This window comes from Rosa rugosa, chromosome 4, assembly GCF_958449725.1.
Source record: "Rosa rugosa chromosome 4, drRosRugo1.1, whole genome shotgun sequence".
NCBI classification, from domain to species: Eukaryota; Viridiplantae; Streptophyta; class Magnoliopsida; order Rosales; family Rosaceae; genus Rosa; species Rosa rugosa.
Window position 1 is genome coordinate 19,561,638 of NC_084823.1, and position 23,686 is coordinate 19,585,323.

The following is a 23,686-nucleotide window of genomic DNA, read 5'->3' on the forward strand; positions in this document are numbered from 1 at the left end:
GTTACGATATATCATTTTGACTTTAGGGTTTAGTGCCTAAAACCCATACTATAACAAACAAAAAAATTAAAAGAAATCACAAGTGAAAGATCTCTATATAATTCTTAATTTCCCTCATATACCCTTAATTTATACCCTTAATTTCCTAGCCTTTTTGAAATTAATTTTTTTTTTTTTATCCTTGAACCAAAAAACTCAAAGAACTCTATCAAAAAAAAAAAAAAAAAACTAAGTGAACACCTGAATAACGAATAGAAGGACTAAATTCAATTTACCACCCTGAACCTATCCTGGAAACAATGTCAGTCCCTGACTTTTTAATTTAATAAGCAACACCCCTGCACTAACCAATTTGATCAGTCTAATCCAACCATAAATCAATCCGTGTAAATTTTAACCATTAAGTGTTGACGTGTCATAAATTAGACCCAGTTTTTTATGATTTGGCAATGATGTGAAATGCTCAGTCATCTTAGAGTGTTGACATGACCAATATGGAGTTATGAACCGAAAGTTGTTCTTCTAAAAATTAATGAGAAATGAAGAAAGAGTGTTTCTATTCATACCTCTAATGTTAATATTTAGATCTCCTAGCCTTTTTGAAATTTTAAAATTCTCCTTTACCCTTGAACAAAAAAAATTTCAAAGAACACTTAGATAATGAGTCTTTCCAGCGCTGTTGACCTCAATGCCTCTAGTTGTTTAGATGTAGTGGTATTTGCGTAAATAATGAAAAGTAAAAATACAATGGCATTTTTGTAATTGTTTACATTCTTATCTTTTGGTGGTTTATGACTAAAATGAGGGATAAAATTATATGGTGGCTTAATTGATAATCCATGTTCTAAAATGGCACTTATATGGGTAATTCGTTGTGGAAATTATTAGTGCCCTTGTGTAGCTGCTATTTTTGTTTTTTAAGTGATTGAAGATTTGAAGTCATTTTCAAATCACAAGTGCTGCAATAAAGACTACACAAGCATATTTTTGTTTATATAATTTTTAACTTACATTTTGAAGTCATGTAATAGTTAACTAGTAATCAAGTGTCTTGTCTAAAAAAAAAAAACTAGTTAGTGATTTAGGAATCAGTCATTTTTGAACTTGTAATGTGAAACTTTTGTAACTATAACTAAGGAGAGCTTTTAATGAGGACTTTATAATAAACGGTTTGGGAGACCCACTTTTCGATTACATTACCGCAAATCAATCGTTCGATATTCATGTATGCATGAGTAGATCACTTCTGAAATTTTCTTCTAAATTGCTAATCGTTAAAGTACAAAACTATATTAAATCAATGGATGAATCAAATCTGTCAAACCTAAATCGATCATGTTTATAAATGATAAATCATGATTATGAATGTCTTAACGATTGTCAATTTGGTTGAAAAATTGCATAAATGATCTCCACATGAATATTTAAACATCTAACATTTAATTTTCAAAAATGTGATAAAAAAGTAGATCTCACAAGAAAGTATGCATGATGTCCTCATTTTAGTGGTTTTCATTAGAAGCTCTCCCACTATAACTAAACCCATTATCAAATAGGACAAAAACTATTATAAAGAGAAAAACATCAAAAGTCTGAACTCACAAAGAACTAAGAAAGTGAGGATTATACTCGATGAACATGCATATTTCAGAATTTATTGGTGATTTTTAGTATTTGATAAGAATTAAATGAAAATGTGGTTTCTAATGAAAATTTTAAAAAAGAAAAAAAGAAAAAAAGAAAAGAAAAGGGATTTGGGCTGTCAAGGCCCAGAATTTAGATCGGTTGAATATTAAGCGAACTGTCATTTCAAAAAAAAAAAAGCGAACTGTAATCGACTGTAACAGTCGGTTTTATAAATTATCGATTCCCACATTTTGGGTTCGGTAATGTTTTTGAATTTGGGCTAACCGATAGGTGTCGTTTCAGTTTCACCCAGGCCCAAAAATTTGGTAACCGAGCCACAACTTGCCCTATGTTTTGAGCTTTAAATGCAACCTTGATTTAATTTTGGGTAAATTCCTCCTATGGTACCTGAGGTATTGCTACTTGGACAATTTGATACCTGATGTATTAAAGGGGACAGTTTGGTACTTGAAGTTAGACTTTGTTTGACACTTTGGTACTTCTGTTAATTTTTCTGTTAAATGTAAGCATAAAATTGACATTTAGAATATATGTATAAAAACATAATAAAAAAACATGAGTTTGTGGGTTGATTTTCTTCATAATTTTATAGGTATGAATTAATGCTTATGGGTTATGTTGAAGGTGAAATATTCAAATTTTATGTTTAAGAAATATAGAAATCATATAGTGAACACCCATGAGAGTACTCTATTGAAACTAGTCTCGTACAACTAAATTTTTTTAAACATAAAATTCAATTATGTCAACTTTAACATAACCCAAAAGCATTAATTCATTTTCATTTTCTCCTAAATGACCCAAAAAATGATGAAGACCTAAAATAATACCAAATAATATCATCGCATTGTGTTTATGAAGAATCCAAGTTTTGGAGGAAAAATCAGTGGATTCATAGAGAATAGTACAAAAAAAATATCTGATTATTATATTTCTTTAACATAAAATTTGAATATTTCACCTTCAACATAACTCATAAACATTAATTCATATCTATAAAATTATGAAGAATGGCAATCAACCCACAAACTCATGTTTTTTTATTATGTTTTTATACATATATTCTAAATGTCAATTTTATCCTTACATTTAACAGAAAAACTAACAGAAGTACCAAAGTGTCAAACAGAGTCTAACTTCAGGTACCAAACTATCCCCTTTAATACATCGGGTATCAAACTGTCCAAGTAGTAATACCTCAGGTACCATAGGAGGAATTTACCCTTTAATTTTTTGTTGGTGATGTTTCTTTTCAAGAGTTTAGAGCTTTCCAACTATAAAGCAAACCAAATGTGGAGATTCATCGATCTTAATAGCTCTCTCTCTAACACTCCACTCTTCATTTGCAAATCACCTATAACAGCAATTGCATCAAATTGATGCAACATCTCAAATGGATGGTCGCATAAAAAAAAAAATCTCAAATGGATGGTCCGTTTGGTGGCCAAGGCTAGATTTTTATTTATTTATTTATTATTTTTTGAAATAGGGGTTTGGAACTCAGCTTCACTAGAAGAATCAACCACACGCTCGTTATTATTTATAATAGAAATATTAGGACTCGGGGGGAACATAAAAACTAAACCCTAAGTCTCAGATTATATATTATAGATATCCTCGTAGAGTACGTCCTGGATAAGCAGGAGTCTCTCCTAACCAAATATTATCAAGCTCACCAACACTAGCAAGATGTGCTAAACAATGAGCAACACTATTTGTTTCTCGGTAGATATGTCGAACTTAGATAAATTGAAAAGTAGACATATAAGCTTTACAATCTTCCAAAACTTGACCTACTTTTGAGCAATCCTCCACTTCTCTATTAAGGGCAGCAAATAAAGAGTAGAGTCGCTTTCAATTTTACCTTCCGACCAACCTTGATGAATCCCAAATAAAAGACCCGTTCAATGGAGTGGGCATGTACAAACGGTTTTGCAAAAGCAGCAACGTTGGGGCTAGGGTTTTGAAAAAGAAAGTTTTTTGAATTTTAAACAGTAGTCGGTATTTTTGTCTTGAATTAATATTTTTTGAGACTTGGTGTCTGATGTCTTTCCCTCTTTTTCGTCTGTATCAAAGAGAACCAAATACATTATAAAAAAAAAAAAAAAAAAAAAAAAAACCCAAATAGTATATAAGCAAGTATAGTCATAGTTGGGCTAAGGCCGCCAAGCTTTCATAGTATCACTACTCTCTCTCAAAGGTAAGAGCAAGTAGCAGGTTCTTCAATTTCGCATTGTTTTCTCAATGATATCATCATTCTGATTCTGAATTTGTGATCCTTGTCTCTGTCTTGCAATTTTTTCTTCACAGTCTCAGTTGAAAAGGAAAGTTTGAGGAAAACGCAGGAGGAGCTGGCTGAGCTAGACCACCCAATTTCGAATAATCATTCACCCACCAACAATCCAGGTAACATCAACTCTTGCTTGTGTACATGAATTCTTAGTAAAACTTTGGAATCTCACAAGTCACAACCTTAAGTAACTTCTGTCTTTACCAAGTTTAGGATTCAAATTTGCCACTTTTTATAGGCTACAAAATGCTTTAGTCTATGAAACAGAGTGTACAAGACTTGAACACGAAGAACACTTGAAACCGAAATGACTTCCAAACTCGTTTATGTCTGATTTGGCACTCTTTTCAATGCTGTTGTTCATATTCAAGACCTGATGACTACTCTAACACAAGGTTATATATGCAGATACCAAAATTCATGTTTGAGTTAACATTTGCTATTTTTGAGCGCACAATAAAGTAGATTCTTCTTTGTTTATATATTAATGAAAATTCGCTTGCTGAGTCTCATAACATGCGATTAATAGTTGTACAATCATAATATGCATTCTTATCAGCATTTGTGTGAGGTGTACCCACAATATGTCCACTGTATCACTCAGTAGCAAGCATTCAGTTGCTACAACTCACCTTTTGTCTTCCCTTTAGCAAGCATGACCAAACCTCCAATCTTTGCTCTGGATGTTCCAGTAATCCACACTGATATACTTAGGGTTCATATCTTTTTAGTGATGTTTCTTTCCAACTTTAAAATTAGAATGACTCTGAATTGCATTTGATTTTGGACTGAACATGAAATTTTTATTTTTGACTTCAGGACTCCGGCGCACTGCTAGCATGAACTGGTTGAATCACCTTTGGGGAAAGCTAGAAGGGAATGTTTTGGAGCATCATTGATCAATACAAACAGACTGATTCTAGGAATCTCCTGCTATGGCACCTGCCCAACCATTTACAGACATTGACCAAGACTGTAAACCATGTGTAAATGGAAAAGTTGAACTACATACAGAGAACAGGAATTCCCTAGAAAACTCATCTTTGGAGGACATACCGTGCATGAGTAACTGTGACGACAACTGCATCAGGATGAAATCTGTCCTGGATGGAACAGATGAGGCTTTAATGTGCATTGCGGATGTGGATGTTGACATAATCGAATGTGGAAATAATCATAACCACAGCTTGAAGGCTGAAACTGAAGACCCTGATGCAACTGAATATTCAAGCTCCTTTGCTGACACTGTGTCTGACACTGAGAATTTTAGTGAAGGTGAAGTGGAATCCCAGTCCTTTCCGCAGAACGGTTTGACATCTGCTTTTGATGCATTTAGTAGTGCATTTCAAATGAGGTATGTCAAAGTTCTTACTGCATTTTAGTCATTCTAATTTCTTATTCAGCATCTAAATGAAAATTCTTAATATCAAATTCTGTTTGTTTCCTTTTAGTATATGTGTAGTTGTTATTTTGTTTGTATGTTACAAGCTGTAACATGTATTCTTGTTGAAACATACCTAAACTGTTAGTAGAAATCATTTCAGTGAAGCTTTGGTATGAACAGTAGTTCTTTGCATTATCTTGAAGAGTAGCAATCTACTTTGTACGTTTAAATTCTTTCAGTAGCTAGATAATATTACAAGTTGGTCTGATTGTTAAGCATACATGAATAACTGAGTGTGCACTGAAACAGACATGACCATCCACTTTCCTTAAGGATTGATGCCCATGTTGACGATCATCATTAGAATAAGAGGGAGGAAAAAGAAAGCAAACTGAATTTTCTGGTTCCCATTTACTCTAAGATATGAATTTGAAGAGTTGATTTTGTTTTCTAGTAAATTGATTGATTATGTTTCAACTTATTCAGACTAACGTAGACATGTAGCAACAGGATCTCAGTTGACTTACAATCCCAACTGCCTGTATTTCTATTTCAGGAAGAAGAAGTTGACAAATCACTGGAGGACCTTTATACGTCCTGTGATGTGGCGGTGCAAATGGATGGAATTGAGAATTAAAGAAATTGAATCACAAGAATTGAATTATTCCCGAGCGCTTGCAGCATATGATCAAAGAAAACGTTCAGCATTCGACCAATTTATATTAGAAGAATCTGGTTCAAAGTCATTGCCATTTTCTAGTCAGGGCCTACGAAAAAAATCTATCAAGCGGAGGAAACGCAAGAGAATTGAAGAGACAACTGATATTGCATCGTATATATCACATCATAACGCGTTTTCCTATTTCGGTTGGTGCTTTTTCTTTATAGTAATTCAAAATATTTTTGTTCATTTGGTCTCCTCGCAGAGTCTTCCTCACAAAGATTGCTGACTAATATTGTATATGTTGCAGAAAATAAGAGATCCGATCCTGATAGCACATCTCTGGCTGACGAATTTAGTAATGCAGGTAATAGTTTTTGCCTTGTATTGTTCTTATTGATTGAATCACTTGAATGACATATCAAGCTATCCTAATTTACTTTCTTCACTAATATACCAAAAAAAGAAACGGCGGTCATGGTGAGATAACGTCTGTGATCCATGGGTTCTAAGGAAAATAATCAATGAGGTCAATTTTTCAAAAAACTCCCATTTAGACAAGTCAATTTTCTTATTCCCAAGCGGTCAGATTACTGTCTGATAGTGAAAATGAATGTGCAGTATCCTGTAAGACAATAATTTTTTTTTTTAAATTTTTAACCATTGGGTCATGTTACAAGCATAACTATGCTTAAAAATGTTGAATTCTGAAAATTATTTTCTGATAGTATTATTTTCCAACAAAAATATAAAATTGTCCAACACTCCAACAGCAATGGTCCACAGTGGGGATTTTTTTTTTTACTGAATGAAAAAAAAAACCCATTTAATGACTTTAAAACCCAAAATTCGTTTCAACTATTTACTCTTAGGGCACGTTTACTTACTTGGAATGGAATGGAATGTAATGGAATGATTACGGAGTAAAAATACCCCTGTGTTTACTAACACATAAAGGAATCGGAATGATTCCAGGTAAAAGAATTCCTGTGTTTACTAACACATGAAGGAATGGGAATTGGTGTAGGTCCCACCTATTTATCAGGAATCGATTCCTGAATACTCAGGAATTCGATTACGAAGGGGGGAGATGGGTTTAGGAATCATTCCTCCGGAATCAATACCGATTCCTTTCTTCTCCCATTCCACTTGTCTCCGATTCATGATTATTTTCCATTCCAAGTAAGTAAACGTGCCATTAGATAGCTTACATTACATGAATACTTTTATTCTTTCCAATCTTGATCAAATCAGTGTTGCTGTGCACCATATTAATTCCTTATTAAGCTACGATGTTTCTGTTTAGTTTGTTTAATTGGAATGTTTAAGTGTTTTCCCCAGTAATTACTCAAAACTTATTTTGCCATTCTTGTGGGCGTAGTCATCACAGAACACAGTGCTGATTACAATGATAAACTCAGCACAGCCGATGAGTGGTCGCTCCTTGAGTTTCGAGATGGTGATAAGTCCTTGGAGCATGTCCTTTGGAAAATCGAGACACTGCACTCTTGGGTTCACAAGCTGAAGAATCAAATTGATGTGGTGATGCCCAAAACGGCTGCTATATTTTCTTCCTCCGAGAATTTGAGCATTATCGTACCCTGTGATGGACAGACCAGCTCTGCCCATAGTCCAGCATTCTCTGCCGGCAATGGAGACGGAATGTATGCTACAACTCAGCAAACTTCAGAGTTCAATATTGGGGATCTGGTAATGCCTGAAAGTGTAGTTTCCAGTTTCGGGGACGCTATCCCTGCTCCTGATATAATAGAAAGCTCTGTGGGACTACTGTCTGCTACTGGTGCCATCTTCCATCAGCCGCAGTTTAGCGAATCAAGTGAAGATGTAAGCATTCGCAACAAAGCATAAATTATCATTCTCACCCAACTCTTCATGGCCTTTCCACATTCTTTTTCACTGAATTTCAGATAATTACTTAAAAATTAAAATATACTGGAAAATGTTTTACTGTGTGATTATGGGTTCTTATATAAATAGAACTCTCTCTATTAACATAGAGAGGGCAAAAATCTGCTTTATGCCATTTTTATGACCTTGTTATGTTTATCCGTTCCTCTCTTCCACATCCTATGAAAATTTCAATCATGGTACATATGTGATCAAATCTTTTAGTTTTCTAGTATGAAATATGGTAGGATTGACATACTGGATGCCATGTCTTCAACAACCGCCACACACCGACCTTTCTTGAACCAGATTAAGATACTTTTCTTTAAATCTGCATTCCTTTTTCATTTCTGACTGATCAGTTCCCTTGAGGCGATGTCAGAATCTCTTCCTTGGAAAAAAATAGATACTGCAAATTGTTGTTTGCATATGTAGCTACTTCTGGGAATATAGTTATTTCATATACCAATTATGCTGTTTTGTTCACATCCCCCCATTGATCAGTTCCCTTGTGGCAATTTCACTATATTTTCCTTAACACAGTAATTGCATAAATAGCGGTGAGAATACTCTTATTAGTAACATATGAACCCAATAATTACATTTTGTTTCTTTGCTTGACAAGATTTGAAACCTAGGACCTGATATATTTCCCAACCTTAGCCCCAAAATCTTAATGACACTCCGTTATTTACCTAATTTGAAAATCTTGGCTATGTTACGTTATAATTTACAGATTGTGGATAATGTCTTGATACATAATGCGGCAGAAGGAGAGAAGCGCACTTTCCAAAGGATGACTGACGAGCCCAAAGAGAATCATCAGCAGCAACCAGAGGAAGGCAAACAAGAAGGGCCTTGCGCAACTCCTTCATCAACTGTTGAATCATGTTTAGGATTAGATGTAAATTTTCCAAGAAACAAGAGAAAAAGAGGGGAGCGAAGAACCGGTTCAGATGTTTGGAGCAAGAAATGCTCAGGCGAGCCTGGTAGCCAATGAGAGTTGCATCTCCTTTGCTGGATATTTATGGAGTTCTTCCCAGTAGTTTTTCACATAAGTTGATACAAATGTTTGTTTACAGTCATGTTGGATTATTGGTTTCTAGATTTAGTGCTAGTGGAGTCTACAAACTGATCGTTGTAGCTGACGTTTTCAAAGAGGTCAGCAATTGGGGTTCCATTGAACAAAAAGAAATTTGCAGGCACAAATTGTTCCCATTGGTTTCTCTCTTCTAATGTAACTTTTTATTTTTAGTTTTGCACTATGTTTCAGTAGGGATCCAACTCACTAATTCCTGGGTGTAAGAACAGGCCACAAAAACTTTTCTCCCCTCGTAAGGCCACAACGAGAAAACTGATGTATTTTCGACAGACCACTTTTGTATCAGATTCATCACCATTAATAAAACTTCGAGCAAGGGTATGCTGTTCACCCTTGGCTCATTCGATATAGAAAAATGCTTAAATGCCCAGTGTGCTCGAAAACTCATGGGATAAGTGCTTATTTGTAGGTGAAATGTCTTAAATTTAACTCAAAAACTGTTTGTTGTATGTTCTAAGCTGTAGTATAATGAAATTATTTTGTAACTAATAATATCTTAATAAATAAATCATGCTGCAATACGAAGCTACCGATTAATAATTACTCATATCTCAACAGATTACTCGAGACTTATTACGCTCCATGGTCTAATTCATCAAGCATACAGAAAAAGACTGATCCAATACACACACACACACACACACACATATGTACAGTCCATTCCCTTTACATTCATATGGCTCTTGAAACTATGCTACAGTCTAAGATCAGTGCTTAGTATAATCAAACCTTGTTGGACAATCATAATTCAATCCACCCTATTTCCCTTAACTGGATAAAAAAAAAATGAATGAAAACAACAAACATGTGTAAGCCATACAGTAATTATTTCTAGGCTCTTAGCAGATCAAGCAATTAACAAAAGCACAACCCTTAACCAAGCCATAAAATGAAAATCAAGAAAATACACTGTCAATAGAGAAATGAGAGATTAAAAAAGGTTGAGGGAGAGAGAGACAGAGCAAGAGAGAGGGAGAGTATAAACGAACCTGAAGGATTGTGGCGTGTTATATATGCTGAGTTGTTACATTGGACTGTGATTCAAGCATCATTATAGTGGAAGGTTCAACACCAAATTTTTCCTTTTTCAAGAGTGAATAGTGTTGATTTAAGACAAGTTTGCTTGTTGCCAAAAGTAGTACTCACAATCTTATTTAACAAACATTACCTCATCCTATCTGAATGAGATGGAACTCTGAGAAAAAGAATAAATGTTGATTACTACTCAAATTTTGAACTTCAAAATGGTAACAAAGTTGCAATTTTCAGTCAGTAATGAGTCTCACAGTTGATCCCGTTTCTGAAACAATGACTCATTATGTGTAAAGACACAGACACATACACACACCCATACTACTGTAACACAAACTGGAAAGTTGACTGCTGGTGGATGATTGTCTAGTGTTCACTGAAAAGATGACTCAAGCCCACTACCAAAATCAGAATTACTGAGACCAGGCATTAGTCAAGCACATAGATCTGAGAGGCAACGTCTTGGACCAACCAATCAAATCCCTCAAGCAGTCCCTCACCCGTGTATGCTCTGCAGCCAACAATATTCCAGTGTCGAGTTTTATCCATAGCCTCCAAGTTCAAAACCTAGACAAGTATAATATAAACTATAATAGATACTCCTGATTGAAAAAATGAAAATTCACATCGATATATCTACATACAAATTGGTTTCAACCAGATGAAGAAAAAATATCGAAAGATTTCACACAGTATGGCTGCATATAAACTACATAGAAATGATGAGTGACCATACTGGCGCATTTTAATTTCATAACAGTGGACACAAACATAGGCAGAAAACGAACGAAACTGTTTCTAGGTCAAGGCATACAAAAGCCAACATACATTCTAACAAAAGCTACATTCACCAATCAATACAAGCTGGCCTAGAGCCTTACCTTGGAAATTTCTTCTAGAGTAAGGGAACCTTTTATGTCCTGCTTATTTGCTAGTATCAATAAGGATGATGCTGATCGCCTCTGTCATATGAGCAAAAAGTCCGTGTCTTAGAACAATTCACTAAAATAGTGGTTACAAATGACAAGTCAGAAACAAGGAAAACACAACACTAGTATCAGGATTTTAGACCAGCAACATTATGAATTATCATAGGTTAACTGAACTGGCAAGGAGATCAAAATGTGCATCTCAATATAAGTAATCGGTTAATAGCCAAACAAATTGATAGGTATACTTGAGATAAACTAAGTTTTCAGGATATTCAACATGAATCCATTAGTTGAGAGGTATCACGGAATTTGCTCCAACAAATAAATACTTTCGTAGAAAGCCCCTCACAGCATACACAAATATGAGACACAGATGAACTACTGAAAAACATTATAAGAATATGAAAAGCAGCACACAGGTCGTATTGTATACTAGATATAGCAGTTGGAAACATTACGGTGCACAGTTAACTAATGAGCAAAGATCCACTTTGCAGTTACCTCTTCCTTTAAAAGATTATCGAGCTCCATTTTGCAGTCATCTAATCCTCTAAGATCTGAACTGTCAACTACTCATACGAGACCATCAGTTTGCTCAAAATAGTTTCTCCAATAAGATCGTATTGTTTTTTGACCCCCCCATCCCATATATTGAGTGTATACCTAAATCATATAAATAGAAATTCAATCAACAGAAAGTATGAGACCTGGAAACCACATTTGAACATAATTTGATATGATCTGGGAGATGAAACAATGCACCACTATATAACAGCTCCAGTGAAATTGCAAGGGTAAGAGCATATTATACTTTGATTCCTGCCATAGCAAGTCAGAAACGAATAATCTAAAATAAGCTCCCAATTTTCTTACTAAGACGCAGTAGTTGTTCTGCAGGTCGGAGTGCAGCTCCTATAGTTCCCTGCTAGATCATAGACTGATCGGGGTTTGCAACCTAGATCTAAAAGAATAACTGAATAACCAACAAAACTACATTTCATCTTTTGAGCCCACAACACTAGAAAACGCAATAACAATTTGAGTCTGGAGTCATTGTTAGACTAGTTCATGTGAACTTTTTCACTATAGAACTAAAAGATGAAGAAACAGCATCAGCATTTTCATTTATTTTTGCCGGAGACAGCTGATGGAAGTCATGGAACTAAGATAGCAGAAACCAGATGATAGCTGATAGGCATATAGTTACTTTTAGTAAGTGAGGGTCTTGATGTTGAAACCGAGGGTCAGTCCCAACCCGTATGCCTTATTGATATGGGATTCGCTCTCATTTTCGTGTATCAGTGCTCCTATGACTTGGGGTAGCAAGGCTGATCGCTTGGTCTTGCGAGGGAATGGCAAGTCTTTGTGAAATAAGTGCATTGAGAAGAAAAAAAAAACTTTGCTCCCATTTCAAGTCACGATCCCATACCTTGGTGTAATAGTTTGCGTCAAAACCATGGGATGTACCGGTCTAACAAGGGCACCACTAGTCTGTTTTGGACATAAAAGAGAGTTGGCTGAGGGAGATGGTAATAGAGGATTGGGAATTGTATAGGATTTTTACAGACTTTGACAGCCTTTTCAAATCTCTCTTCCAAAACAACACCAACGAAACAAGGCGGGAAATGATTTTCAAATAAACCTTCTTTTTTTTTTTGGGTAAAGCAGAAGGAACAGCTAACCTGAGTTGGTCTCCAGGAAGGAGGTGACCATGTGACAGAAAATTCATTATCGCTGTCATTTCACGTTTTCAAAACTTGAAAACAGCTTAAGGAACACAATCCTCCTACCAACATGGCTTTCTGATCAGTTAACTCATTTCTGGAATCACCCATTCAACATAATTCACTGAACAGGGAGGGCAATTACGAGACCAAAAGACCACATCATTTAAAACCAAAAGTACATTACTGAAGCTGAATCTTTAGGCAAACAAAATACATCAAAATATCGAAACAACAATACGAAGTCTTTTGTTCTCACAACACTCAGAACAAGAGAGTATAGCTTCATCATTGTTCTCCAGATGTGCTTGTTCAGCTTCACATCCACTAATGTCATCTGTCCCCTTGGCTTTCTGGGAGAACTTCTTAATCTCCCTTCATGGCATTAGGAGCCTTCTTCTTGAATGTGCTGTTTAATGACAGTACAGAAAAATTATCAATTGTTTTCCACGTACACTCTGATATTTTAAATCGCAATTGACATCATAGTTCAGTGAATTTATTAAATGCTGTGTTTGACTAGTTGCAAAATAAACATAAAGGCATCGCATGAAGTTGCGCATCAAAGTGTATCCAAAAACAGAAATAGCACGGAAGATTATATGTGGAGAAATATGCGGTTGCATTAGCTGGTGAAGAAAAGCAACCTTCACAAATGCAAGCAAAAACACATCAGCCCTGGCTACACGTAGCTTTTTGTCTCGCCAGACTGACATAGCCAATTATCCATCCAAAGGCGTAGCTACACACGGGCTCCGGTGGGCTACAGCCCACCTTAAATTTTGAAAAAACATTACTTAGTAGCTTAATTTTAGTTAAAAAAAATTAAATATTAAAAATTAGCCCACCCCAAATTTTTATACTTAGCCCATATATTATTAAACTTGGTCCATATATTATCTTTTTTCTTCTTTTAGTCAGATATATATTATTTCTTTTCTTGAAGTATTTGATTTGATTTTATTTTTTATTCTGCTTTAAAAGATATAGTCACATAAAAAGCTCGTTTTTTAAAGTAAATTAGGTCAACTTTTTTCTCTTTTTTCTCTCGTTGTTTCTCCAATATCAATTAGTCCCAAACGTCAGATGAAAAGCTAATTTGGTCATTCTGTCGACCGCCGTTCTCCCTCTTGACCTCTTCACTCTGCAGGTACAAGCTCATCCTCTATTCCTCTTGGTTTTATGATCTTTTGCACCTCTTCATCTTTTAATTGATATGTTTTTTTTGTTTTTAGTTCACAATTGCGTAATCAAATCCATGAGTCCCATCACATTATTGCTACTTTATTAATATACTATATTAGCTTTCTGACTTTGTTTGAAAGGCGTAGATGCGTTGGTATATTAGGTATATATACATATATAATTAACCCCAGCGGCATCTTCAATTCTTCAAAGGCTTTGAATCAGTTTCTTAGATTGTATTTTTCTTTTCCAATTAAGGTTTGGGATTATGGGTTTGTTTGTTTTTGCTGATCAATTGGCTCTTCGTTTTATCGTTTAATGCGTTGTTAGAGTAGTGTTTGTGTGCTACTTGATTTTATATTAGGTAGTTGCTTACTTGATTTTATTGTTGCATTTGTCAATTGGTGATGGTTAGGTATTTAAATATAATGTCTGATCATAATCGACCAACCAAGAAAGCAAAAACTCTTGATTCATGGCTCAAGAAAATAAGAGAAGATTAGAATAACAGTACACCCCTTGCATCTAATGAGCAACATCATGTCAGTTATGCCAAGGATTTTTGAGAAGCGAGCTGATCATTTATGAGTCTGATGTACCTCATCATGATGTACTAAAGAATGTGACTACTCTTTCTGAGTTATGCCAAGGATTTTTTGAAACAAAAAGATCACAGAGATATCAAATGATTGATCGGTTGATTTTGCTGGTGAACAAAGAAGTTAGTTAATAGCCGCATTCTTTAAATTTAAGTCCAAGTACCTGTGTAGAGGTTATCATACCTGTGATTATAAACCGAATTTCAAGGCCAAGTTAGTGTTTAAAGATTTTCACCGAGTGTTAGAGCTTGGGACAAGTTGGTTCAGTTCTCAATTCCTCTTTGTTTTGATAGTCAGTCAACCATATACATTACTCTTTGTCAGGGGTGAAGACTGCATTATACTTGGACACGGTCTATGTAGTAGATATTTTCAATTTATGATTAGCCAACTTGGATCCTTATTTTTCATAAAAGATCCAAGTGATCTCCATTGTTTAGGGTAAAGCTGTAGACACTCTATTGGTCACCATTTGTCCTAAACTAATTACATTTCTGATTTAATCAATGAACTTAATGTGCTTTTACTGGTGGATATAGGGCTGGTTGGATATCTCTGCGAGGTAGGCTTGGGTTCGTTTTGGAAGAGGTGTGTGCTGAGATTGTGATCGAGTTTAGGAGACGGGCTTTGGGAGTAAAAGAGGTATGTGTTTTGTTGCTTTCTCCAGTTCTGCCAAGTCAAGGTTGGTGTTTTTTTTTCTTTTGTATTTGCAGATTTATTAGAAGAAAAAGGAAGAATTATGAACAAGAGAAAATTTATAATGAGCTTATTGTTTAGAACAGGTGTGTCAATAGTGAAAAGAAGTGTTACTGTTTTTGGGTAATCAGGTTTTACTTCAAATAGTGTTACCATTCAACCAAAGGTGATCTTCTTCTTGGCCACTAAGCACTTTGTAAAGGAATGAAATTTTTCTGGTGGTGTAGAAAGAACTATTACTAACATTGGTTTGCCATATCAAGTTTGACTGATAAAACCACTAAAACTTGTATAGGGTTTATCAGATTTTAAGAGGCGCTAAAACTAAAACCCCAAAAAATGAGTTCCCACTACATGACGCCGGAGCCACTCTCGGCCTCGGGTCGGAGCTCCGAGAAGATGAGCCTGCCGACACTTCAATCCAAGATGAAGTGCGACCCGGAAGGCTACGAGACGGAGCTCCTCCTTGTGTACAACCAATTCAAGTCGTCGCTGGAGCTCTTCAAGCAACAAGCCGATCTCGGATTCAAGTCCGTCACCGGCAGCGGCGGCAGCGACCCCACCGTGGCAAAGGACCTCGCCGACCGGGCATTGTTTCTCGCCCACGTCACCCCCTTTTACCTGGCCCAATTGGCCCAATTCCCCTCACAGCTCTCCGAGTTTCTGCACTCCTCCGCCCGAACGCTTCCCTCTGGTCTCAGATTGCATGTTGCGCAAGCTCTCATTCTTCTTATGAACAGAAAGGTATGAACTTTATCAGAATTGAATGGTGTTATTTATTCATTTTTTCGATTTCAATGAATGTGGAGTATTGGAATTAAAAGGGTGTTATTCAATGTGTAGAAAGGTTGGAACTTTATTATGAACTGGGTTTTGATTGCAGACCAAGTTTTGGAGTATAAGAATTAAGTTGCTTGGTAGACTAGTTTTTGGTTTTGATTATAATGTGTGTGCTTTTTGGTGGTCTTCTAGATGGTGGATATTGCAGACAATCTAGGTTTGTTCATGGAGATACAGACTTATGGCGATAAGGCTTTAAAGACCCTGGCATACAATCATGTCATACATAGCATAAAGCGAATGAATATGAAGCATAAGAACGAAGCTAAGAATCGGGTGCTTCAGAATGTCTTGTTTCGGATGCTACAGGTGCGTGATAATGCATTTCTGGACGTTCACAAGCTGCCATATGATTGTTAAAATTTCAGGGGATTGAGTGCTTGAATTGGTGAATGTTTGTGTTCTTTTTGTTTTGTAGCTAGAGGATGAAACAAAAGCAAAGAGAGCACTTATCACTCTGCGTGAGCTTCACCGGAGAAAGGTGTGGTTTGATGAAAATACAGCGAACGCAATCTGCTCTGCATGTTTTCATCCATCGTCGAGGTGCTCATTGCTCTTTTGTTATTTTCTGTGTCATTTCCAATCATGGGTTTAACCGATAACATTTTTTGTTTGAATGTCTCAGGATAATGATTGCTTGTCTCTCATTTCTGCTTGATTACGAGAAGATTGAGGAGGAGGATGATAGTGATACGTCAAGTAGTGATGAGGACACTCCTATTAAATCTCATCTAGCCATTAATAGAGAGGATATATATAAGGTCAGTTTTTCTCTATTAATGAGCATTGTTTCTAGCTAGTTTGTATCATGGTAAATGATACTTCAAGAGTTTTACTTTGATGCTTGTACATTTACCACATGCTTGTTGATAATCTGTATACTACAGTATCCCATCTGTTCTAGGTAAATAGGATGAATTTCATTATTTCTTGCAAATGGTAATTTTTTGTACAAAACTAAAAATAAAACTACTTTCAGGCACACCATAAGGGTACACTTGCTAGCAAGAAGAAAAAGAAAGCAAAACTGCAGCGTGCCATCCGTAGCCTGAAAAAACAGCAACGCGTAACATCAGAAAAAAGTACTTCAAATTATCATACGCCACTTAATCATTTGAGAGATCCACAGGTTTGTCTATTTTTATTATCTACATCTTGCTTGTCTTCTTTCTGTGATTTATTAAGGATATTTAAGATCTCATTCTCCACAGGAATTCGCTGAGAAGCTATTCTCCCGTCTTCAAAATAGTACAAGAGTTGAACGCTTTGAGGTAAATAACTATTGATGTTTTACATTTGTAGAATTCAAAAAGTACACAGACATGCTTCACTTGTAGAGAAAGTTATTGCTCACCATTATTGGAACACCGTCTTATTTCAATAATACCTGTAAAGAAGAGATTCAGTTACAAACCACTTTGTTGTATAACAATTCTGTGTTTCTTTTCTTTCTATACAGTTATGTAGTTTGTTGTAAAACTGACACTGGAAAGTGCATTTCTCATTTGTTTTGACTATTATCTTATGTTTACTGAAGGTCAAAATGATGATGTTGAAAGTAGTTGCTCGAACTATTGGGCTTCATCGCTTGGTTCTGTTGAACTTTTATCCTTATTTTATCAACTACATTACGGTATGTTATCTGACCTATTCAATGAATGTCTTTTTCTCTTGATAATCAAATTGTGACTTTATTAGTTTCGCAGCCTCATCAAAATGGTGTCACTGAATTACTCGCTGCAGCAGTACAGGCCTGCCATGATATGGTGAGTTAGCTACTCCTATATTTGATTGGACCTCAGTAGAAGTTCATTTTTTTTTTCCTGTCCCTTCATTAACTTAGGTCCCACTTCTATTGGAAATCAAGCATTATTTAAATTACTTGTTAGTCAGTCGACTCAATTTAACTTGTGTACTTGCTTATGAGCAGGTTCCTCCTGATGCAGTTGAACCACTTTTCAAACAGATAGTTAACAAATTTATAGATGATCGTGCACAGCCAGAGGTTTTACTTCATAAGTGCTATCTTCTTTCTTTTTTCTTTTTTTTCTTTTTTTTTGCCGTTCACAAGGCCCCTGTCTATATATGTGATCACTTTCTTTTGACAGGCCATAGCTGTTGGACTGAATACAACAAGGGAAATTTGTTTACGAATACCTTTGGTAACGACCGATTTATATAAATTTTGGTTCTGGTATTATCTGTATTTCAGTTGAGGTTGCTAATCTAATGCTATTAATCATGGGTAATACCATATTCAGTCATTCTTATTTCTACTTGATGCATGATGCAAGGCTTTCTGAATTATAATTTTGTTTCCTGCAACTAGTTGATGACAGAAGATTTGCTGCAAGATCTTGCATTATATAAGAAATCACATACAAAAGCAGTGTCAGTAGCAGCCCGTTCGCTTATTGGCTTATTCAGAGAGGTCCCTTCTCCTTTTCCTCTTTATGCATGTGCTAGTGATTGCTAGTCATGCCTTTCCATGAACCATGGTTGCATAGAAGACTGACTATTTAGTGTATGTACATGCAGCTTAACCCCTCGCTGCTGATTAAGAAGGATCGTGGTCGCCAACATGTTGACTCAAAGGCAAGGCCAAAAGCGTATGGAGAAGTCGATGTACTTAGCAATGTTCCTGGTCTTGATTTACTAAAACATGATGATGACAATGGGGAGAGTGATGATGATGATGATGATGATGATGAACCTTCAGTAAGGGGCACTGATGAGATGGTAGCTTCCAGTGATGATGAAGGCTTGCAAATAACCAACAGTGATAGTGGAAGTGAAGATGACAACATGATATCTGAAGATGGTGATGAGATAGATGAGAATGACAGTGATGTGAGTGGTGATGAGGATGAGGTGGAAGCGGAGGATGAAGATAAGGATGAGAATGAGGAAGAGAATACAGAGGATGAGGAAGAATTTGACAATAATGATGCCAAAGATGGTGGATCTGGAGTAAAAGAAAACATAGCAAAAAAGAGGAAATTTGCTGATTTTGATACACAACTTAATGACGCTGAAGCAAGTCTTAGGACTTTGAAGAGATTAGCCAAAGAAAATATGGGTCCTGCTCCATCAGACTCGACAGATGGTTTTCTTTCTAATGAGGACTTCCGGAGGATTAAGGAATTAAAGGTATGTCAAGAATAAGGCAGGCTGTAACTTTAGGATGTGGAGAACATCAATGTTTTGTTCTGCACTCAAACATTATCATCTCTTGTCAGCTAGCAATATATTATGTTGTTTACTGTTTGATGTTTCCTTTGTTAGGCAAAGCAGCGATTGGCTCAGCAGGGGTTGTTGAAAAAGAGCTCAGATGCGAAGTCAACAGCATTCAAGATTCCCACTTCTGATGAATTAAGCATTAAGCGAATAGATCCTGCTAAGCTTGAAGTAAGTTTTATATCATTATGCTGGTATCGTATACTCTCAGTTTTATCTACATGTTGGCTTTAGAAGAATCTCATTTGCATTAAGAAATAATGCATCTGAAATAGATATAATAAATTGGACAACTTTTGTAAATGTGCTGGATTGTTTTGAGTAGGGAGAGTGAGAATATGTTTCTAAGAATTAGCAATTTTATCACTGTAAGTAGTAAAATATAACCGGATCAAATTCTAAATTTTCTAGTATTCAAATTCATGCTGTTTGTATATAATAAGCCAACACTTAAATACTTGTCCATTATAAAGATGCTGTTTCTCCCATCCTCATTTTTTGATATATTTGTATCATTTGCTTTGCGTATACCTTTACCTTTCCTGCTAGCAATGAAATTATTTGTACCGTTGTTTACTTTCATTGACCCAATTGAATGTCCACTATGTAGGTCCATGTAAAAAGAAGAATGACCAAGGAGGAGAAGCTGGCATTTGTGAAAGCAGGGAGGGAGGATAGAGGGAAGTACATGGCTAAAGCTGCTGTAAAACGGAAGAAGGTATATTTACTGCGATTCTTTGAAGTTATCATGTTTTAGTGTTCTACAAGCATCTTCATGGCTTTGAACTTTGCCATTTAGTTATGCTCTAACCCTCTTCCTGGATCCTACTATGGCTATGCACCCATTAATAAGTGAATAACCACTAGGGCGCCTATAAGGATGTGAGCTGGATTTTCTTTCAACATGTTGATAAATTTTGCAGTCAGGAGGCCTGAGCAATAAGCAGAAGGAACATAAGAAGGCTATGCCACTTGTTGCAAAGAGGGCAAAGGTAGCTAAATCTCGAGTGGAAAAACGCAAAAAGCAGCAGCTTTCTGGCAAAAATTTCCGAGGGAAGAAAGCATGGAAATGATCCAGAAAAATCCAATTTTCTTTTTGTCCTACTTCTGTTTTAGTTCAAGTAAATTTTACTACTTATTTTGTTAGAAGGACACTTCTCTGCGACTTGATCGTTTTATTTATTGGGACCCAAATTTCTTCTGAGCATTTGCCCTTTACGTAACCAAAAACAAATGGATAATAGATGTTTAACAGTTCCAAATAGAGGAAAACTTATGTCAAAAGTCAAATAAGCACCGTACTCTTTTAAAACGTGAGACCGAGGCATTTCAGTAGCTCTTTCTTTCTCTAGCCTTTTCTTTTGTGCTCGTGGTTAAAGTAAGGGCATTACTAATCAACAGTGGAATATGTACAACAGAAGCGATCAAGAAAATTATCATTACCAAATCAAGTAGTTTCTTTTTTCTTATAGCACAGCCTACGGGGGGTGTATTGTATGTGGAATTAGTGGAACTTTTTAACAAATCTATGGAATTTAAAAGTCCAGGTGTATTCAATATAGACTTTTAACAGTCCATGAAAGTCTCGGGGTATTCAATCAGGATTTTAAAAGACTTTATGAATTCCACCAAAATCTAGGAGTATTCAATTAGGACTTTTAAAAATGAATGAAAGTACAGAGGTATTCAAAATATCATTCATACTTAATGACTTCGAAACTCATGGATAATTATGGACTTTGTAGTGTTAATTATACACACCAAACTCCAATAATTTTCCAGCCATCAGACCAAAGATTTGGAAAAGTCTATGATAGACTTTCTTTCTGCGTGGGAAGAGGTTGATCTTCCATCATCTCTCTTTCTTGTTTTTTTTTTTTTTTGTTTTCTTTAATCATTTATGATATCAATGTTTTTGGTACCCAACATGTTTACTAATACCCAAATACTGTAGTCTACCCTAAAAACCTAGAATAGTGTTGCCTATGAAATATTGGATTGTGTCTTCTTAGTTATTCTCATTTATTCTCATTTATATTTACGGTTCAAATGAAGCTTAAAAAATTGAACTTCAATTTATATATATATATATATATATATAAAGACAGTGACCAATATTTTGTTATGATATATGTTAATCAGCGAAAACAAGATTGATCAGAATAATTAACTTTAACTATCAAGTGATTTATATTTTATCTTTATGTTGGTTGAGAGATTAGGAATGAGAACATACTAGCTAGACAAAGTAATAATCATTCATTTGAATCAATATCTACCAGAAGATACTTGACCATTGAGAGAGGCAACAAGCTATTATCTTGTTTTGCGTTTGGGATGGATTGGTTTTATTTTTTATTCTTTTTATGTGTTGGGAAATCTATAGAAGTCATTCATAATAAAAGTATATAGATTTCATAAATCAATAAAAAGTCTATGACTAAAATCAATGGTTTTTAGAAATCAATAGCAGTCTATCAACTTTTCAAAGAGTCGATGGACTTTTCAAAAAATCTGTCATTTAAAAAAAATCTACACAAATCCAAATACAATACACCCCCTACATTGAACCCAAATTTAGAGCGAGGGGAGCAGTTGAGAAAATGGGAAGAAATCAAAGGGGTACAGATCAAGCTCGAGATGCCTTTACTAAAGCCTAATTGCCACTCATTGAGGTCTGACCGATGATTTTGCAATGCAACTTTTGAATATACTAGTCAAGTCAATGTTGATCGATAAAAGATATAAACTCTTTCAATATTGATTTCCCATAAAACTCAAATGAAAATCTCAATAATTTTTTATGTGTGGTAAGCGTAAGGGGAAAAGTAAGTTTTTAACATGAAAGGAAAATAAATCGTTACATTATCTAAGGAAATCATTTTCCTTTCTTGTTTTCCTGAAATACTTAATTATGAAACACATGATTGTTTCCTTCGCACTACCCTGGAACAAAATGCTTGCCCTTGATTACCAATAAGGTTAATTGAATTCCTTGCCACTAGTTGAATTGACAATGATGGCTGACAGAGATAGCCAACGCAAAAATAAGTAGATAGTAGTCTTGGCAATGCTGAGTTGGAGACAAATGAGTGTGGCCCGGATTTTCTATGTGCGCGCATCAGACGCTATGGAAATTCATAAAAATTCAAATGTATCCCTTGTATCTTGTATGGCTTCAATAGCATTGAGCATGAGTACGTGCTTCGTATATATATTAGTAAAAATTTCAAATTAAGTTTTCACTTCCGAGATTCGAGTTTGGTAAGAATTCCATTAGTAAGCACATCCAAAAGCAGTTGTTAATCAGGGATAACAGTCGATGAGGAATTCCATTTTGGTCTGCATTCAATCCTGGTCCCCATAGATTTACAACAACTTATGGTTCGACACAAAATATGATATATAGCTCCAATTTTGGAGTTGTTTCGATAAGAGCCTTCATCCATATGTACGTGACAATCAAATAGAGCCATCAAGCATACATAACAACTAACAAGAGAGTACTCTTCATTACAACCGTAATCGAGGACCAAATTGACATATAATAAAAGTAAATAATGCAAAAGAGTGTTGGAAAGTCTAGGCCTTGGCCTCAAGACAAAAGCACCTCAATTGACTAGTCCTCATATGTGACATCGAAGTATTTCCACACATTATCAATTGATTTTAACATTGTTTCACAGTAGGTAAAGATTTAAATTAATTTAGGTAACAATGGTAAAAGTAAAAAACAACAGGGGGAAATGCATTTCAAGAATACTACAATAATTTTAGCCTTTATTCACTGATCGCATTAGGGAATGCATCGAAGAATATGCTTGACAATGGTTTCCTTTTCGGGTTTTAGTCAGGCTAGGGGAGATTTTTTTTTCCCCTCTTTGGCAATGGTTTAGCTATCAAATCTTAGTTGACCATTTGAGATTTGATGAGTTGATTCTTCATGATCTAGCGGTCCTTTAGATTTCGCTCTCAATGAGAGCACTAATTATTGCGCCGAATTTCATCTAGGATGTAGTCTCGATCATCTGCACATTAAGAAGAAGATAATTGAAACCCTTTGTGAGTGAGGACCAGTGTGGAACCGACCAAAGGGGCTCCAACGATCAAGTCAGTATCTGTGTTTAGCGTTTGCAGAATACTTAGTAGATTTTTTAGTACTTTAACTTACTTGAGTGATGGAAAATGATAAGCATTTATACTAACCGTGTTTCGGAAAAATCCTAGAAGGCGTGTTGCCCTAGTAGGCTTGCCTTGGAGTCCAAGAGAGAGTTTCCTGAAACCCTTTGGAGTTTTGCCCTAGTAATCTAGGCTGTTCCTAAGTGGCTGAGCAAATTTAGCTGGTAAGTCACCACATGCTCGGACCTGTTTACTGGCCTTTAGTCCAGTTTGGACGGACCTTATGGAAATTACGGGTTCCGCATGGGCATTTGGGCCAATGCTCTGGGC

General features: G+C 35.7%; 3 protein-coding genes across 8 annotated transcripts; 2 read left to right on the forward strand and 1 right to left on the reverse strand.

Annotated features, from left to right (window-relative positions):
* Window positions 1-3,791: 3,791 nt before the first annotated feature.
* Window positions 3,792-9,144, forward strand: LOC133743702 (uncharacterized). 3 transcript variants are annotated; one of them, XM_062171733.1, is made up of 7 exons: window positions 3,792-3,847; window positions 3,958-4,053; window positions 4,757-5,291; window positions 5,878-6,188; window positions 6,293-6,349; window positions 7,364-7,827; window positions 8,627-9,144. In XM_062171733.1, the coding sequence occupies exons 3-7, from the start codon at window positions 4,873-4,875 to the stop codon at window positions 8,888-8,890; spliced, it is 1,515 nt and encodes a 504-aa protein (XP_062027717.1). In that variant the 5' UTR covers window positions 3,792-3,847; window positions 3,958-4,053; window positions 4,757-4,872; the 3' UTR covers window positions 8,891-9,144. The 3 variants fall into 3 exon arrangements, with proteins under 3 accessions (XP_062027717.1, XP_062027718.1, XP_062027719.1); XM_062171734.1 differs by having other exon boundaries at window positions 7,373-7,827; XM_062171735.1 differs by having other exon boundaries at window positions 8,661-8,830.
* Window positions 9,145-10,188: 1,044 nt separating this feature from the next.
* LOC133745736 (ADP-ribosylation factor-like protein 2) lies at window positions 10,189-11,832 on the reverse strand. 2 transcript variants are annotated; one of them, XM_062173857.1, is made up of 4 exons: window positions 11,719-11,832; window positions 11,458-11,619; window positions 10,906-10,986; window positions 10,189-10,591 (listed from the first exon to the last, which is right to left on the reverse strand). In XM_062173857.1, the coding sequence occupies exons 2-4, from the start codon at window positions 11,485-11,487 to the stop codon at window positions 10,454-10,456; spliced, it is 249 nt and encodes an 82-aa protein (XP_062029841.1). In that variant the 5' UTR covers window positions 11,488-11,619; window positions 11,719-11,832; the 3' UTR covers window positions 10,189-10,453. The 2 variants fall into 2 exon arrangements, with proteins under 2 accessions (XP_062029841.1, XP_062029842.1); XM_062173858.1 differs by having other exon boundaries at window positions 11,722-11,831.
* Window positions 11,833-15,001: 3,169 nt separating this feature from the next.
* On the forward strand, window positions 15,002-20,444 carry LOC133745735 (uncharacterized). Of its 3 annotated transcripts, XM_062173853.1 has the most exons (17): window positions 15,002-15,106; window positions 15,247-15,326; window positions 15,456-15,904; window positions 16,133-16,309; window positions 16,419-16,543; window positions 16,626-16,761; window positions 16,980-17,129; window positions 17,212-17,271; window positions 17,538-17,633; window positions 17,707-17,766; window positions 17,931-18,005; window positions 18,109-18,162; window positions 18,330-18,431; window positions 18,539-19,150; window positions 19,286-19,408; window positions 19,848-19,955; window positions 20,161-20,444. In XM_062173853.1, exons 3-17 carry the CDS (start codon window positions 15,500-15,502, stop codon window positions 20,308-20,310), a joined length of 2,433 nt encoding a protein of 810 aa, XP_062029837.1. In that variant the 5' UTR covers window positions 15,002-15,106; window positions 15,247-15,326; window positions 15,456-15,499; the 3' UTR covers window positions 20,311-20,444. The 3 variants fall into 3 exon arrangements, with proteins under 3 accessions (XP_062029837.1, XP_062029838.1, XP_062029839.1); XM_062173854.1 differs by lacking the exon at window positions 15,247-15,326; XM_062173855.1 differs by lacking the exon at window positions 15,247-15,326 and having other exon boundaries at window positions 15,466-15,904.
* The last annotated feature ends 3,242 nt before the right edge of the window (window positions 20,445-23,686 follow it).